The 19034-nt window shown below is 37.5% G+C and overlaps 1 protein-coding gene across 1 annotated transcript in view; it reads right to left on the bottom strand.

Moving 5' to 3' along the window:
• Positions 1–19034, bottom strand: part of CORIN (corin, serine peptidase) — a gene marked incomplete at both ends in the record, with an annotated part of 252263 nt that overhangs the window by 169564 nt on the left and 63665 nt on the right. Inside the window, 1 exon segment of the mRNA XM_082653606.1 lies at positions 3600–3807. Coding sequence (XP_082509732.1) covers positions 3600–3807 — 208 coding nt within the window.

Raw genomic sequence — 19034 nt, 5'->3', positions numbered from 1 at the left:
CCTAATTTTCTTTTAATCCATGTAGTATCCTACATTTTTTCCAGAATCCTTCAATATTTAGCATATGTTAGAAATACTCTGTGCTCTCAATGTCATTAGTACTGCCCCTCCTTTCCAATTCACTGATAGCTATTGCTGACATTTACTGAGCTCTTCATAAAAACCCCTGCACTTCATTTAATCCTCATGTGAACTTTGTAAAGCACAATGATTATCTCCATTTTACAGATGAGTGGGCTGAGACACGCAGCTCCAGAGCCTGTGTATTGAATGGCGACCCCCAAAAGGCACGTCTATGTCCTAACCTCAGGAACCTGTGAATGTGACCTTATTTGGAAAAATGGTCTTTGTGGCTGTAATTAAGTTAAAGACCTTGTGATGATGAGATCATCTTGGGTTATCTGGATGGGCCCTAAATCCACTGACAAGTGTCCTCACAAGAGCAGACGCACACAGACGAGAAGGCCATGTGAAGATAGAGGCAGAGACTGGAGTGATGTGGCCACAAGTCAAGAGTGACTGAAACCACTGGAAGGAAACTGGCAAAGAAAGGAAGTGAGCCTCTCCCCGGGACCCCTGGCACAGTCCCCACCAGACTTTGGACTTCTAGCTTCTAGAACTGTGAGATAATAAATTTCTGTTTAAGCCACCCAGCTTGTAGTAATTAGTTATGGCCGCCCTAGAAAATTAAGACAATCATCACGCTATAATGCCACTGTTCTAGGAACATAAAGGGCCTCTCTACTACCATGCCGTAGTTTGACTCTTCGGAAAGATCTAACAGAGTTTCTCTCTTTACCATGAAAGTACCCTCTGCAAATGATTCTTTCAGGGGAAACATTTTCCTGAATGTGGTGTCTGTTAATAGTGCTTCTATACTTACTTCTACAAATCAGAATCTATTGTTTCTTTTCTACTCAGTTTTTATTTTACGGCAATGTAGGTTTTTTCCAGTTAAAATAATAAAAACCTTCTCTAGGTCCATCCACCACACTACAAATAACTCAATTTCATTTCTTTTTATGGCTGAGTAATAGTCCATTGTATATATGTGCCACATCTTCTTTATCCAGTCATCTGTTGATGGACACTTAGGTTGCTTCCATGTCCTGGCTATTGTAAATAGAGCTGCAATGAACATTTTGGTACATGACTCTTTTTGAATTATGGTTTTCTCAGGGCATATGCCCAGTAGTGGGATTGCTGGGTCGTATGGCAGTTCTATTTTTAGTTTTTTAAGGAACCTCCATATTGTTCTCCATAGTGGCTGTATCAATTTACATTCCCACCAACAGTGCAAGAGGGTTCGCTTTTCTCCACACCCTCTCCAGCATTTATTGTTTGTAGATTTTTTGATGATGGCCATTCTGACCAGTGTGAGATGATAGTGAAGTAAGTCAGAAAGAGAAAAACAAATACTGTATGCTAACACATATATATGGAATCTAAAAAAAAAAAAAAAAAAGGTCATGAAGAACCTAGAGGCAAGCCGGGAATAAAGATGCAGACCTACTAGAGAATGGACATGAGGATATGGGGAGGGCGAAGGGTAAGCTGGGACAAAGTGAGAGAGTGGCATGGACATATATACACTACCAAACGTAAAATAGATAGCTAGTGGGAAGCAGCCACATAGCACAGAGAGATCAGCTCGGTGCTTTGTGACCGCCTGGAGGGGTGGGATAGGGAGGGTGGGAGGGAGGGAGACGCAAGAGGGAAGAGATATGGGAACATATGTATATGTATAACTGATTCACTGTGTTATAAAGCAGAAACGAACACACCATTGTAAAGCAATTATACTCCAATAAAGATGTTAAAAATAATAATAAAAACCTTTGTCTATTCAAAACTTTCTTTGTACATTAAATTAGTACAAATAACATGGAACCTATCTGTACTTAAAAATGCAATTCATTTTCTCATTACTACTCTGAAAACTTTCTAACATTTTAATTCAGAAAATAATTGATGTTATATATGATTATGTACTTAACAGTGCTTTGAAATTTTAAAAAACTGTATACTTACTAATTCAGATATTCCATAACATACTTTTATTGATTTACTCTCACTGAAAATTATTACTTCAATATAATATAATATCGAAATTACATTATTTCAATATAATATAATATTGAAATTGTATTACTTCAAAAAGGTGGGAATGCGTTCAAAGGTACAAACTTCTAGTTATAAAATAAATAAGTCATGGAGATGTAATGTACAGCATGGTGACTATGGTTAATAATACCATATTGTTGGGCTTCCCTGGTGGTGCAGTGGTTGAGAGTCCACCTGCCGATGCAGGGGACATGGGTTCGTGCCCCAGTCCGGGAAGATCCCGCATGCCGCGGAGTGGCTAGGCCCGTGAGCCATGGCCACTGATCCTGAGCGTCCGGAGCCTGTGCTCCACAACGGAAGAGGCCACAGCAGTGAGAGGCCCACGTACCGCAGTAAAAAAATAAAAAACATGTTGTATATTTGAAAGTTAAGAGAGATCTCAAAAGTTCTCATCACAAGAAAAAAAATTTGTAACTGTGTGGTGATGGATGTTAACTAGACCTATTGTAGTGATCACTTCACAATATACACATACATTGTATCTTTAGGTTGTACACCTGAGACTAATATAATGTTATATGTCAATTATACCTCAATTTTAAAAAAAAAGAAATGAGCTTACAAGACACATACACAAGTACACTGACTCACATGTTCTCCCCCACCCTCCCAAAAAAGAAAATTCTTTCTAATCCTATTCGATATTGTGCTGGACAGTCTCTGTTTGTCGCTCTGCATCTACCCTTCACCCTCCTCACCCTGCTCTGGGCTCCAGTGTGGACCGTAAGAATCACCCAGCATCTCACCCGTACCTGATTTAGATGAGATTTGGGACTTCTGAACTGATGATATTGGGATGAGATTTTGGATCTCATCTATTGCACTCATATCAATTGCTCACCCTTGCCCAATTGTTGTGGGTGAGTTCAGTCGGTAGGAGGCCCTGGCAGAGGAGAGGGCAAGAGGAGAGTGAGGTCAGGGCATCTATTCCTTCTTCTCTCTCCCTGCAGGACTGAAGGGCTGGCAGTGGCTGTGCCCCTCTGCCTCGAGTCACAGAACTTGGCTTGTCGGGAGACCCCCTGCCCACAACTACAGCTTTTTCCAGGTCTGCCTGCTCTTTGCCTCTTTCAAGTCTTGAGTAGTGGAACTGCATCGCATTATCATGAGACCCTGATGCCTCTCATCCTTACTTGTTCTCTTAACCCTGCCCACACCGCCATAAATCGTCTCTCCAAAAAAATCTTTTCCATCGCCCTTGGAGTGTGCTGTCTTCTACCAGACCCTCAGCGAAACAGCTACTGACTACCCCAGCTGATAACCTCCATCTAATAGCCTGAATGATTTCTTCCCATAAATCAAATTATCCCAGACTTCCCAAAAATGTCTACTTCAAAAGGATTACAACTGGTGTGGGATTTTTTTTTTCCTTTAACAACAACCAAAATAAAAGTGGGTAGCTCGGGATGATTTTGTTCTTCTCAGACACTTCTGCTACCACTGACTCTTATCACTGAATGCTTTTCATTCCAAAATACCTGTCATCACCATCACCGACGCACTCGGGGAAGGCAAGGCTGCAGCCAAAAAGCATGATGTGTTGATAGCAACCAAGGCGATGGAGGTACATGAAGAACTTGAGGAACTTCTCCATTTCCATGTTTTTGACAATAGAGAGGAGAGGTGTCAGCGTGGTGTGGTAGGGCAGCATCTGACACTGGCTGTGAGTGATGTTCATGCAGGCACCTGAGAAGGCAAGACAATTATGTTTAGGAAAAGACACATCAGAATTATATATTTATAAACTCATTTGATATGATAGACTAATGTGTTCATACAATAAAATATATTCTGTAAGTCAGAATGATTATAGATATACAGTAAGGCACATACATACATAGCAGCATTATTTATAATTGCCAAGATATGGAAGCAACCTAAGTGTCCATCAACAGATGAATGAATAAAGATGTGGTGTATATATATATATATATATACACCACGTCTGTATTGTATAATACAGGAAATATAACCAATATTTTATAGTAACTATAAATGGAGTGTAACCTTTAAAAATTGTATAAAAATAAATTTTTTAAACAGAAAGCAAGAAAAAAGTGTGTGTGTGTGTGTGTGTGTGTGTGTGTGTGTGTGGTCATGAAATCAAGCTGCCAATACTCACAAAGGGATAGCATCTGTGTGCTGGGAAAATGTGTGGAAAAATACACTCTCACACCTAGCCAATGGGCAATCACTATTCTGGATCACAGCTGGGAAGGGCAATATGTATCAAACAAATATTTTAAACATGCATAGCCTTTGACACTGTAATATTTCTAAAAATTTATAAGGAATTAATCATGGTTGTGCACATGGATTTATCTACAGGGATCTTCATCTCTGCACAGTTTATACTTTTTAAAAGATAGCAATCACCTAAACATTCAACAAAGGGAACTGGTTTAAAATATTATGGAACAAACAACAGAATGCTCAGCTACATGAAAGATGCCTTAGAAGACTATTAATCACATAGAATGAGACTTATAATAAATAAAAATTGCAAATCACAAAACAATATGTATACCATGATCCTGTCTTTAAAAATACACGATTATTCAAGGATTTCCAACCCTGCCCATGTTTAGGGTCAGCTCAGAGACTCTGACCTCATTTTCTTCCAAGCTGGCTCTCCCGAGCATTACCACCTCCATGGCCTTTCCTTCTCCTTCATGCCATAAATTTGCATGGTTGGCCAAAAGCTTAAGGGCATGACATTTTTTTGGACCTCATCAAACTCATAATACAAAATGGGAAATAAAAGAATCAGAAAAGAAGAAAAATCCAGATTAAAATCTGTATATAGAACACAGATAGACATAAACATGAATTCAGCTTTGCATGAGGGCCAAGGTGGGGAGTTCGGGGCAAGTTTCACAAGTATGACACTCAAATCTTTTAGGAGGGAAGTTAGAATGCATTTCAGTTTGGGGAGCATTAGAGGCTGGAAGAAGGTATAGAGAGTAGACTTCAAAATGACACAATTATATGTATTGTGCTATAAGCAGAAAAGCTTGCTTAGAGGAGCTAAGAGTAAATTTATCTCCAACAAAAATATGAAATCATTCATGAAGAATTCAGTATCAAGAAAACATTTATTACAAATCAAGCTTGTGCCAGGCACCACAACAGGTACTCAGATCTCCTAGTTCAGAATTATCTCATTTTCACAACCCAGTAAAGTGATATCATATCTATATTACACATGAGGAAATTCAATATCAGAAACCCTAAGACATCTGCCCAGGAGTGCACAGCTATTATGTGGAAATTCCAGATCTTCAAAGCTATACTTTCTGAGAAATTTCCATTTGGAGCCACCCTAAGCTAATGCAATGGGGGTTATGATGTGAAAAACAGTTCTTTAAGAAGTTAATTCCTAATGGCCCATGAAAGGAAGAGGCTAAAAAGCACATAGTGATATATCACATAGTCTGTATTTAAATTCATAGATAATATACCATGTATTCTGATCACATTATCATTCATTTTACATTGCATTATTTTCTTTAGGGGTCATCAGCTTTGGGGTTTATACACTTGATTATAAACCATATTTGGTGAGATGACCAAAAGGCTCATTTACCCCACCGAGGCAAAGAAAACACAACACCGAGAGAGCATTTGAAAAATACATGATAATGAGGAAAATCATATTTTGGTTGGCTATACTATGTTCATGGCAGTGTGAGTTGCACAGAAGAGATTTCCTAATAGCAAATTCCCTTGGGAAAAGAGAAAATGACAAAATAATAGTCTGAAACCTTAAAATATGTCTCAAAATAATTGGTATGGACAAAAATAATAATGTCTTATATTTATAAAATGGTTTTCTAAAGTTTTCCAAACCACTCTTATTAGGATTATAATCTCTCATTATAAATGAAGAAACTAAGGCTCTCATATGTATGTAGGTAGATAGAAAGGTGATGGATGGATGGACGGGATGGGTAGACAAATAGGTAGCCAGGGAGACAGACAAAAAGTGATTTGCAGGGACTACCCTGGTGGCACAGTGGTTAAGAATCCACCTGCCAATGCAGGGGACACGGGTTCAATCCCTGGTCCAGGAGGATACCACATGCCGCAGATCAACTAAGCCCGTGCACCACAACTACTGAGCCTGTGCTCTAGAGCCCGAGAGCCACAACTATTGAGCCCACGCACTGCAACTACTGAAGCCTGTGTGCCTAGAGCCCGTGCTCTGCAACAAGAGAAGCCACCACAATAAGCCCGCGCACCACAGTGAAGAGTAGCCCCCGCTCGCAGCCACTAGAGAAAGCCTGTGCAGCCAAAGATAAATTAATTAATTTTTTTAAAAAGTGATTTGCAGACGGACACCCAGTCAGTAATAGAAGCAGGACTGATACATGTGTCCTCCACCTCTTAGGACAACATTCTTCCCACTATACCGCAGCTGTCAGTAGCAGAGCAAATGCCAAAGGAATTCAAGAGCAAGAATTCAATGTAGAGTGAACGATCAGGGAAGATTTAATGAAGAGGAAGAACTTGATTTGCTGGTTGAATGATATCTAAGGTCTGGACTGGCAGAAGGGTTAAAAACTGAGAGAGAAGCATTGACATATATACACTACCAAATGTAAAATAGACAGCTAGTGGGAAGCAGCCGCATAGCACAGGGAGATCAGGTTGGTGCTTTGTGTCCACCTAGAGGGGTGGGATAGGGAGGGTGGGAGGGAGACACAAGAGGGAGGGGATATAGGGACATATGTATACATATAGCTGATTCACTCTGTTATACAGCAGAAACTAACAACATTGTAAAGCAATTATACTCCAATAAAGATGTAAAAAAAAAAAAAAACAAAACAGGGTACTTAACGAGTGGTAGAGAAAAATTACTACAAAGACAGAATCATAATTGCATGTAACACAGAATGACCAAAACACTTGAATCTGGGCAGAAAGGTTCAACAAACTTAGCTGAGAATTTGCTAACAGCCAACAAATATAAAAGGGAATTACTCTTTAAGACTCTTGATTTCAGGCCTTTTATATTCAAGTAACTGTGTAAATTTCCTATCATTCCTACTGTCTCAACCTGTGTGTCAAATATTCTTTTTTCCCAGAATGTTCCATTGTCTTTGAAACATGTAACTCTAGTTTTGTATTTGTACACATTCTCACGAGGGGCAAATGAGTTTTCATAAGTCAGCTACATGCTGGGCACCAGGCAGAGTCATTTCTCTGAGGGGAAAGGGAAGGGCACTTTTGGAAATGGACTCATTTGTTGCTGCTCCCTCTAATTTGGTTTTCATAGGGTAAAGAAAAGGGTGGAATGTTTGTTTTTCTTCCCTGAGAATTTACTACTGAGTCTAATAGAAATTAGAAGTCAGGGTTGCTACATAAGAATGTATAAAAAATACAGTAGATGTAATTAACCATAGCATTCCTATAGACATCATAATGTGTCTTTTAAATAATAGTTACTTTAAATTGGGGAACTTGGGGAGGAGAAGTTAGAAACAGATCTGAAGAGCAAAATTGCTTCCTGATTCAATGGATTTCTGGTGAAGCAGAAATATTTATTCTAATTAGCTCTTAAATTCTAAAACAGCACTACTAATAAGGCACGATTTAATAACAAATTTTCAGAGTATGCACTGATTACAAGATAGGTCCCAATTTCAGAAAAAAATTAAATATGAAAAAATAAAATGCTGCTTGCATTTGAGAAGATGAGTTTTTGATTTTTTGTTTTGTTTTCTTAATCTGACTCAGTAGTTTCTAGATCAAACTGGGGCTTTCTCTACTCATATCACATTGCTAATACTTCTAGATGCAGTAATTAGGAAGGAAAGATGGGTCTGTTTTAAGAGCTTTCCTTATGTTCATTTGGAAATTATGATAAATTCTGTGTTGTCTACTTCTGGAATTAGGTAATGTGGAGTTAGAAATTAGTTTCTTATATGCTTTTTTTTAATGTAAAATTAACTTAAGAAACTTCTGACTTACACAGAATTTATTTCAACAATGGGTTCTTTTAAAAATCCATTAAAATCAAATAAAAATCATTTTTAAATAAAAGCAAAATAGTATCTAAACCATAATGATTATAACAGATAATAGTGTTATTAGACAGGAAAAATCTTCTTAAATTAAAAATCATGAAATATCAACTTTCTAAAGTACTTTGCTATCTTTTGTCTAATAACCTAACAGGAAAACTTGGTAACCTTTCTGACTTCCTATTTATGATTTCACACTTAATTGAAGGACTACTGGTAAAGATTCCACTGTAACAGGAGGCAATATTTTAACAGAGCATGGTTGGTTTGCCCTAACTTAGCTAAACTGACTTATTTTAACTCATGAATTTGCTTCACAGGATTTCCTCGTGGAGGCGTCTACATTTGTCTTACTTCCACATCCTGAGAATTCGATGGGGTTGTAAAGGAGGGTTCTCTGTACACAGCCCTTTTCCGTGGTTTGGGAAGAAAGTCATGGCAGGGTTGGCCTCTTCACACGTTTTCCTTTTCATTTCTGCCATCCGGTCTGTCAAATTTTGTTGCTGTTTTCCCAGACGATATCGTTTATTCCCACCTCTACAGTTTAAATCCCAGCCTTTTATGGTCATATCTCCCACTTTTATCTGAATATTTTTGTCCTCAATATTTACTGTAAAACTGTAACACTCCTGGCATTGTTCTTGGCCCTTCCACATACATTGGCTCATTTGCCCTCCTCACAAGTTACTCTGTTTCACAGCTGAGGAAACAAGGTTAAGTAATTTCCCACAAGATGCACACAGCTAAACCTAAATATCCAACAACAGAGGCATGGATAAAGAGGATGTAGTATAGATACAATGGAAAATTACTCAGCCATAAAAAAAGAATGAAATAATGCCATTTGCAGCAACATGGATGGACCTAGAGATTATCATGATAAGTGAAGTAAGCCAGACAGAGGAAAATAAATATATGATATCACTTACATGTGGAATCTAAAAAATAATTGATACAAATGAACTTATTTACAAAACAGAAGTAGACTCACAGACACAGAAATAAAAGACTTATGGTTACCAAAGGGGAAAAGGTGGGGAGGGACAAATTAGGAATTTGGGATTAACATATATACACTATTATACATAAAATAGATAAACAATAAGGACCTACTGTATGGCACAGGGAACTATATTCAATATCTTGTAATAATCTGTAATGGAAAAGAATCTGAAAATATATATATATATAACACACACACACATACATAACTGAATCACTTTGTTGTACATCTGAAACTAACACAACATTGTAAATGAACTATACTTCAATAAAAAAAATTTTTAAATTAAAAAAGTTAAAGATTCACACAGCTAATAATGTCAAAGCTGAAATTCAACTCAAGTCATCCTAACCCAAATCCAAGTCTCTTTCCATCAACAGCTGTGTCCATAATCCAAACATTATAGTTGAAGACATCGTCTCCCCTGAATTTTTCTTTTTTTTTGTTAAAGTTATTGTGACACAGTACTGCTCATTTTATTTTTACTTATTTATTTATTTATTTTGGCTGCGTTGGGTCTTCACTGCTGTGCATGGGCTTTCTCTAGTTGCAGTGAGTGGGGGCTACTCTTCGTTGCGGTGCACGGGCTTCTCGTTGCAGTGGCTTCTCTTGTTGAGGAGCACAGGCTCTAGGCACGTGGGCTTCAGTAGTTGTGGCACACGGGCTCAGTAGTTGTGGTTCGCGGGCTCTAGAGTGCAGGCTCAGTAGTTGTGGTGCACAGGCTTAGTTGCTCCACGGCATGTGAGATCTTCCTGGACCAGGGCTTGAACCCGTGTCTCCTGCATTGGCAGGCTGATTCTTAACTACTGTGCCACCAGGGAAGCCCCTCCCCTGAATTTCTACCACCCTCAGTGGGGCCCCATGAGATCCATGGAGGCAGGTGGGGTCTTTTTTACTACTCATTCAACAAATACTTATTGAGCTCCTACTCTGTGTCAGGCACTGCTCTAGGTGCAGAGCAAATGATATGATACAAAACAAAGTCCCTGCCCTTATGGAGCTTATAGTCTAGTCAGGCGAGACAAAAAACAAACACAAATAAATATTGTCTGGCATTGATATACATAGTCATAGTCCTAATGCTCAGCAAGAAACAAAGAAGCAGATGTGCCTCTTTAAGGAGAGACTAATATCACAATAAATCTATTCTTACTAGGACAGGACAAAGGACTATTAGTTTTGAAAGTGAACTCCTTCCTTAAGAAATGTACCAGGGCTTCCCTGGTGGCGCAGTGGTTGAGGGTCCGCCTGCCGATGCAGGGGACACGGGTTCGTGCCCCGGTCCGGGAAGATCCCACATGCCGCCAAGCGGCTGGGCCCGTGAGCCATGGCCACTGAGCCTGTGCGTCCAGAGCCTGTGCTCCGCAGTGGGAGAGGCCACAGCAGTGAGAGGCCCGCGTACCGCAAAAAAATAAAAAAAATAAATAAAAAATAAATGTACCAGAATTAAATATTCAAGCAGCACCAATATGTATTATAAAATTCAGATGCCAGTCTTTTGATTTCCAATAATTCATATTCATGCTCAAGCATTTTGCTTGTTGCATCCTGTCTTCATTGTTCCTATTATAATATTTAAGTTGTCATCATTTCATATTTACTACAGATTCACAGCCATCAAATAAGAACATCAAAGGGAAGCAAGTGCCTTCCCTCCACTAGATTAATCATAGCAGCTCAGTTGCGGGGGTAAGAAGCCACAGCAAAGGCCTGCTTCAGAGAACCCGCCTTCTCGGGGGACAGCAAAAGTTCCCATAAGCATCCCATTCAAAGTACTCCTGGGCCTCACTATAACATGATCCTAATTTGTTTTCATTATAACAATAGGACTGCCTGTTAAGATCTTGTTTATTTATGTGTTTATTCTCAGTATCCTTCCACATCCAAGTAGACACCTTGTCTTGTGACTAGAAACCACTGGATACCAAAGAGTATACACCCAATAGTTATTCACTGAATGAATGAGATTAAATGGAACAATGTCTTCACTACAAGATTTCTTATTGAACAAGATGGAATTAGACATGAAAAAGGCCAGTATATATGAGACCCTAGGGCACTAATGTTGATGGCTAATATTGCTACAAATATTTTTAACAATCTGTTCCCTAGAACTTACCACGCACAGGGAACCATCCCATACTGTTCCCTCCACCAGACTGATTCCTATCTTGGACTCCACTCTGGACTATAGTGCAGTAGTTGAAAGTGAAAGAGCAGGAATTACCCTTCGATCCTGTAAAAGGCAAATGTCCCATTATCCTTAGGCATACTCAATTCTTCTAGCATGAGACCTCACCATAGTAGAGAAAAAAAAAGGAAGTTGTGCTTACAAGCTGTAAAGGCTGGAGAAAGATGAATAGCTGAGCACCTTTATGCCAGAGCTGCAAAGAGCTCTGAGGAAAGTGTGGGTAAAAATGATCGCTATGGCTGCCAAGACTAGGCTCAAACACTGTAAGCTACGAGAGTTAAGTAAAAGCCAGCTACTCCAAGACTGAGACACAGAAGCCAAAATCTACCTTGAGCCTCGGTCCCATCCACCAGGCTGTGTGACCTTGGGGAAATTACTTCACGTCTTAAAACCTCCTAATCTGTAAAGTAGCAATAATGATGTGAATGAGAGGTTGTGAGGATCAAATTTGTCAACTGAGATAAAAAGCTTATCAAAGTCCTCATACTGCTGATGTTCAACTGATATTTCAACAGCATTGGTGTCTCCAGCAAGAAAAAATAATACGATTCAGAGAGAGGATAGGATGAGATGAGCTTACTTTGCAGTAAAAGCCTAAATAAACCATTAGTATCTATTCAAGTTCCCTCTTAATAAAAAACACATCTTAAATTTCATTTCCACTTATTGTTTTATAGTAAAATAAAACAATTTAAAGCTAAGGAAATAGATGAAAAAAATCCTTGAGTACTTTCTAGGCTGAATGTTTGCTAAGTATTTTATATACAGCACTTTATCTAACCCTCCCACAAGCCTATGAAAAAGCTGTTTTTATTCACATTTTATGGATATTGAGACAGATTCAATGAGGGTGAGAAAGTATTCAAGGTTACATAGATGTTAAGTTGTAGAGTTGAAATTGAAATCAAGTCATGCTGATCCCATAATCTGTTCCTGTCTACTGTATCATTCTGTCAAGATACCATTAATTTTAAACATCGTAAACTTACTTCATTCATTGTAAAATATTTAGATGAATCTCTTTGAATTCAAGCAATAGAGCTGCTTCTCCATGATTAGTAAGCACTAAACCTTCTCAAAGAAAACACTGAATCTGCTATTAAAAACAGGTTACCTGTCCTCACTGAGGGACGAATTGGATTGGGAATGCTTAGTGTCTATTCCTGGCTGTATTATGAAGTCCACCCAGGTCAGGACTACATCAGCAGAGTGAAATAATGAAGGTCATTCTCTAGTCTAGATAACTCACATGAAAAGTAACATTTTGCGAGAAGGATTTATGGGACAAACCAATTTAAAAGGATATCGTGTACATTGGAAGATCCGCAAGGGGGTTACAGTAGGATAAGAAGGAACAGAAAGTTACAGACAGGACCTCTCTATGAAGATCCTGGCTTTTTAACTAACTCTAAACATCTGTGAATCTGAACATATTAACTATTTTGTTTCTCATAAGAGAAAATCAAAGAGACAAAAGGCACACTTTCTTAATGAGTCATCTGTGACATTTGTAAAAAGTCTTTATAGACATAATCAAGGCATAGGTAAGCCAATGTCTTGCTAACTTACACTCACACAAAAAAGTTGAGTACCAAGGATAATGCTGTGTAAATTATCAGACTTAAGTAAGAACTAGCTACTCTTGCCAGGAGAAACATGAGGTTTAGGGTTTAATGTTCTCTACACAGTTACATTTATTCCAGACCTAACATTTTTAATGCAACCTCAAGCCTCTTGGTGAAGTCTTTTGCCAATCTTCAAGCTTTCACAGTCGATATATATATATATAAATATATATCTCATTCTCTCCTGTCATTCATACACACATCCATACCACCTGATTCTAAGATGTTTAAATGGTAGCTAAATGCTCATAACTTGATGGAACTCATTCATTCAACAAATTCAATGCTTTGACACAGTGAGAGGCCTATATTTTATTGTAAATTGATTATTCACATCCCATAGAACTAAGTAAGATGTAACATTTCAGCTGTCACATCTCCATCTACCAGTCATTTTTCATTAATTTTAAAAGAACTAGATTGTGTCCCCATATAATTATCTATCTTAGGATTATGAATGATTGAATAATAAAAATAATTCAAATTTATATGGTGCTTTCAAGTTTGTAAAACACCTTTCCCATACTCAGTATGATGGTTCCACAGTCTGATTCAAATTCTCCTTTATTTGTCTCTATTTATGTGGCCTTTGACAAGTTACTGAAATTCTCTGTTTATCAGTTTCCTCATCTGTAAAATGAAGATAAAAATATCTGTGTTATGGGGTTAGTGTCAGGATTAAATGGTATTTACAAATGCCTATCATTAGCACATATGATAAACTATAAAAGTGTTTGCTATTATTATTATCTCATTTGTGATTCACTGAAACTGTGAACTAGACGGGAGAGAGATTTGTATCTATGTTATGTAAGTAGGAATACTGAGACAGAGACATTAAGCTTTCATTCTGTGCTCTTCCTATATATATAGGATCAAAATTCAAGGTTTCATCAATTGGTTTGGCTTACTTGTAAAATAAAATAATGCTGAGTATTATTTTTTAAAACACTCATTGTTTAAAAACATTAGTTATTCATTGAGAAAATATTTAAGTCTCTATTAAATAAAGGCACTGGGCTTGGTGCTGTGAAATTAAAAAATCAGAACTTGAAATTAGACCACATTTTATTTATTTAGCCAAATTGTACTTTAATACAATTTATTTTATTTTATTTATTTAGCCAAATTGTACTTTAATACATATGAAAATTATTTGTTTTTTAATACCAAGAATGGTACAAATAAATTCTATAATGATGAGAGTATAAGAAATCACTTAGTGGTACATCATGTTCATTGATGTCAGAGTTTATTGTAAAAATCATTACCTCACTTGTGGGTAGTTTTAAACTTCGCTGTTCAAAAACATAATGAGATTTCAGTGGATTTCCCAGCCCTATGTAGTTTTATTGGGAATCACACTTCAGGTTTAGTAACAGTCAAAACTTAAGTAACAGAAGAATAAATGACAGGGCAAACCTGCATACTAAGGTCTGTATTCTACCAGCTAGGTATTGTGATTCTTAATAGATTTATAAAATGCTCACTCAGATAACCCTTTTTAACCCAGAATGCACTAAATTTAAAATCTGTAACAAGTCAGCCTCAAGTTGAGCTGACATTTACCTTTTTATTCTCTGAATTTACAAAGGAAGATTTTACAGGGTATAAGATCGTAAAGGACGGTGTGTTCTACATACTCACAAGGAAATTTTTTTTTGGCCACACCCATGGCATGTGGGATCTTAGTTCCCCAACCAGGGATAGAACCCGTGCCCCCCGCAGTGGAAGTGCAGAGTCCTAACCACTGGACCGCCAGGGAATTCCCTCAAAAGGAAATGTTTACAATAAATTTCTAGTACTATTTTTTGGAATGCATATGACATACTATTTCTTTTTAATAAATATACCTTTTATCTTATGACAAGGCAATGTAATATTAGAAAGCAAAACATGAGCAACCACTCAACAAAAAAGAGGGAGGGAGGAGTGGAATGGTTCTTATTAGTTATATCCTCAGCATTACCTCTCCATCCTTAACTAAATAGCAGCCATGAAGTTTGGGAGGGCTTTCCCTACCCCCAGCTCCAGGTATGGGTCCTGACTGGCCAATGACAATCAGCTCATGGCATTGCCTGGCACTGTGCTTAGTTCAAGGGCAGATAGGAGAATGAAGTTGGCCCCATCACAGTAAAAACCCAGGAGTACAACAGGCTGCATAATTTAAGCATACTCAGGATAAAATGAAAATGAGGGGTCCCTTGGTCAAACATTATTTTTATATTATTTTATTTATTTATCTCATTCATAACATTTATATTTCTATTATTGCTAATAATTTCAACAAGGTGACAGCATAACATTAAACAGAGTATGGAGTCCGTCTATGCTCAGGGCTCTGTGCAATGGCACAGGTCGGCATGCTTAGGAAGCCAGCTGATCATCAGAGAAGAGTCCTCCCTCCAGGAACCTCTACAGCTCTCCACATAGGGACATTTGAGCAGCAGGCCCAGGATCTCTCTATACCTTTTGGTAAGAATTAAAGGTGATCAGTTTACGAGTGTTGGGGCCTCTGATTCTGAGGACTTCTGTTTTTGTATATGACTTGAACATGTCAGAGGCAGAGATAAGCAAACACACAAGCAACCCTGGCTTTGTCCACACATTCAAGCACTGCATAAAAGGAGTGCCTCTTCCTGGGAAACCAGATGTGTCTGCACACTGCATTTCACCTCCAACTTGCAGAGTCACACATTTCTCCAGGGAAACTGCCCACACTCGCGACTGGTGAGGGGCCCATGCTCTGTCCTTCTAAGTAGCCGCTTCTCTCCCAAGGTTAGCAAGGACGGAAATCATGGTCTAGTGCCAGTGTTCCAACTACTGTGCTGAAATATTTGCTGCCTTATACCTGCTTCTAAATTACAGTGTACAGAGCAAGGCTAATCCATCACAAGTCGGTCATTTTGAGTCCTTGATACATAAAGAGTGTCTCAAAAAAAACATTAATGACTATATTATATCTTCACTATGGATCGATTAGGGGAATTTGGTCAGATTAAAGCTGAAGACATTTGTTGGGCATTAAAGATTTTCTTTTTTATCAAGAAGATATTAACAAGAAATTTTGGACTAGTTTCTTCCGAAGTGTTACCAACTATAGTAGATAATATCAATACATTGGTCAGATGATAAAAAATAGGACTGTGTGTGAAACCTGGCCTTGAAAAATATAAATTGTGAAACATCTCCACTCCCTGCCTTTTTCATGTTAGGATGGAAATGAAAATAACTGCAATAGAGGGCTCTGGGATAATTAAGCCAAAAAAGAGAAACATGGGAAGTTTAAACATGGAAATGAATGTACAGAGTTGGAATAGCAAAGAAGCAGAGTCAAAAAGAGTAAGGCTGCCCCAGATTCAGATGGGGCAGATATAATGTGAACCTAGAGAGGTAGAGATCTGAAAGGTGAAATGGAAGGCAAGAAATACCTGACACAAGGGGGCAATGTTGAATCAATTCTGTTTCTGGAGACACTATAATTTTTTCCTATAATTGAGAAATTTTTTATTATGAATTTTAATAATAATGAATTAAATATTTAATATAGGGTTTAACATATTGGTCTATAAAGACTTTGCTTTCTCTAGGTGATTTTCCTAAAACCATGAAGTACAGTATTTTAATTACAAACTAGTTAGTATCAAAATTCCTTTGTGCAAACAATACAGAGAGCAGCCTAACTCTCGATTATGGGAGCAAGTTTAAACTCTACTACAAATGGCACTAGAAAAAAAACACCTTATAAAAGATCCTGAGAAAATTGATCATATGTTGATAAGGTGAAAGAGGGCACATGTGCATTCACTGTACTAGTCTCTCTACTTTTGTGTGTGATTAAAAATTTCTGTGTAAAATGATTTTTTTTAAAGAAAAGATTCTGAAATATTGTTAAGTAAGTAATCTGAAAGCCCACCCATTATAAACCTCCACAAATTTTTGGTAAAATAAAACAAATGTTTTTATGTAAACAGCTGAACTCTCCATAAAGAAAGGGAAATCTCAAGATTGCAGAAATGCAACAGTGAACTGAAAACAAGAGCAGTGAGTATGTGAGATGACGTCACAGGAATGAAGAGCACATGGGTGAACATTTCATGAGCAGATATTGTAATGGCCCTGTCTTGGAGGAAGTCATCAGTCTCAACAAAGAGATGAGGCTTTGAATCCATAGGAAGTACAAATAGGAACCGAGGCCCCACACACACACACACACACAAAAAAAAGCAGGAACTCAACTAGCTCAGCCATATGATGAGGGAGCTTGTCTGACTCTGCCTAGACTCTGATTTGACAAAAATCTTTCTTTGGACGCTTCTTACTACAGCTCTGGTGCTCCCATGGGTTTGAATTTACAACTACAAATGTGATCCAAGAATCCCCCAAGCCAAAAGTTAACATAAAAATTGGCCCTGGGACAGTGATATCTTGGGGTGACTGGTCAAACCAAACACAAAATTGTCCTAAGTGACATGCCCTGAATCCAAAAAAGTTTATAATCTAAAGTCATAAAATAAACAGAAAACAATTCACTAGGGGAAGGAATAATAATAATCATTAGTCACAACCAGCAGCAATAATTGAAGTCTGAGAACTTCAAACAATTGAACAATCTGACAGAGGCTATAGAAACAAGTATGAATAAAATAACTAAAGACAAAAAGGTAGTAATTAAAACCATTTGAAAAAAATGACACACTATAAATAAAGAACTAGAAGATTCAAAAAGAAACCAAATAGAACCTCTAGAAATGAAAAATATGTATGAACATAATTTAATTAGCAATAATCATGCCTTGGATAAACCTCATTGGCTATGATACTGCCACTGCACAAAGCTGAACATTATAATTTAAAACTCAGTGAATAGATTAAAATAGAATATTAGATACTGTTGAAGAGAGAACTAGAGAATTAAAGAATAAATCTGAGAAAATACACCAGAATTCAGCACAGAGATTTATAGAGGATGGATGAGAATGTCCAACATAAGAGTAATTAGAGATCCAGAAAGAGAGAATAGAAAATCAGGAGTGAGGATATATTCATAGGATTAATAGCTGAGAACTCTCCCAAACTGAAGAAAGATCTGAATCCTCAGATTCAAGAAGCACACCTTCTAGACAAGATATATAAAAAGATATCTACAATAATAAATGCTGGAGAGAGTGTGGAGAAAGGGGAACCCTTCTATACTGTTGGTGAGAATGTAAATTGGTATAGCCACTATGGAGAACAGTATGGATGTTCCTTTAAAAACTAAAAATAGAGTTGCCGTATGATCCAGCAATCCCACTCCTGGGCATATATCCAGAGAAAACTCTAATTTAAAAAGGTACATGCACCCCAATGTTCATAGCAGCACCATTTACAATAGCCAAGACATGGACACAACCTAAGTGTTTATCAAAAGATGAACGGTACAAGAAGATGTGGTATACATATATACAATGGACTATTATTCAGCCACTGAAAAGGATGAAATAATGCCATTTGCAGCAACATAGATGGACCTAGAGATTATCATATTAAGTGAAGTAAGTCAGACAGAGAAATCCAAACATCATATATCACTTCTATGTAGAATCTTTAAAAATTGACATAAATGAACTTATTTACAAAACAGAAATAGACTCACAGACATAGAAAACTTATGGCTACCAAAGGGGATAGCAGGGGTGGGAGGGAAAGAGATAAATTAAGAGTTTGAGATTAACATATACACACTACTATATATAAAACAGTTAAACAACAAGGACTACTGTATAGCACAGGGAACTATACTTAATATCTTATAATAACCTATAATGGAAAAGAATGTGAAAAAGAGTAAATATCATATGTGTGTGTGTGTGTGTGTGTGTATATATATATATATATAGAGAGAGAGAGAGAGAGAGAGAGAGAGAACTGAATCACTCTGCTGTACACCTGAAACTAACATGTTATAAATTAACTATACTTCAATTAAAAAAAAAGAAATCTACAATATATCCCTTACAGTGAAACCAGAAAGGCAAAAAATAATAATTTTTAAAGCATCCAAAGACAAAATCCAAGTTGTC

The sequence above is a fragment of the Grampus griseus genome (assembly GCF_964374135.1).
Source record: "Grampus griseus genome assembly, chromosome: 4".
NCBI classification, from domain to species: Eukaryota; Metazoa; Chordata; class Mammalia; order Artiodactyla; family Delphinidae; genus Grampus; species Grampus griseus.
This window is presented reverse-complemented; position numbering and strand designations above follow the sequence as displayed.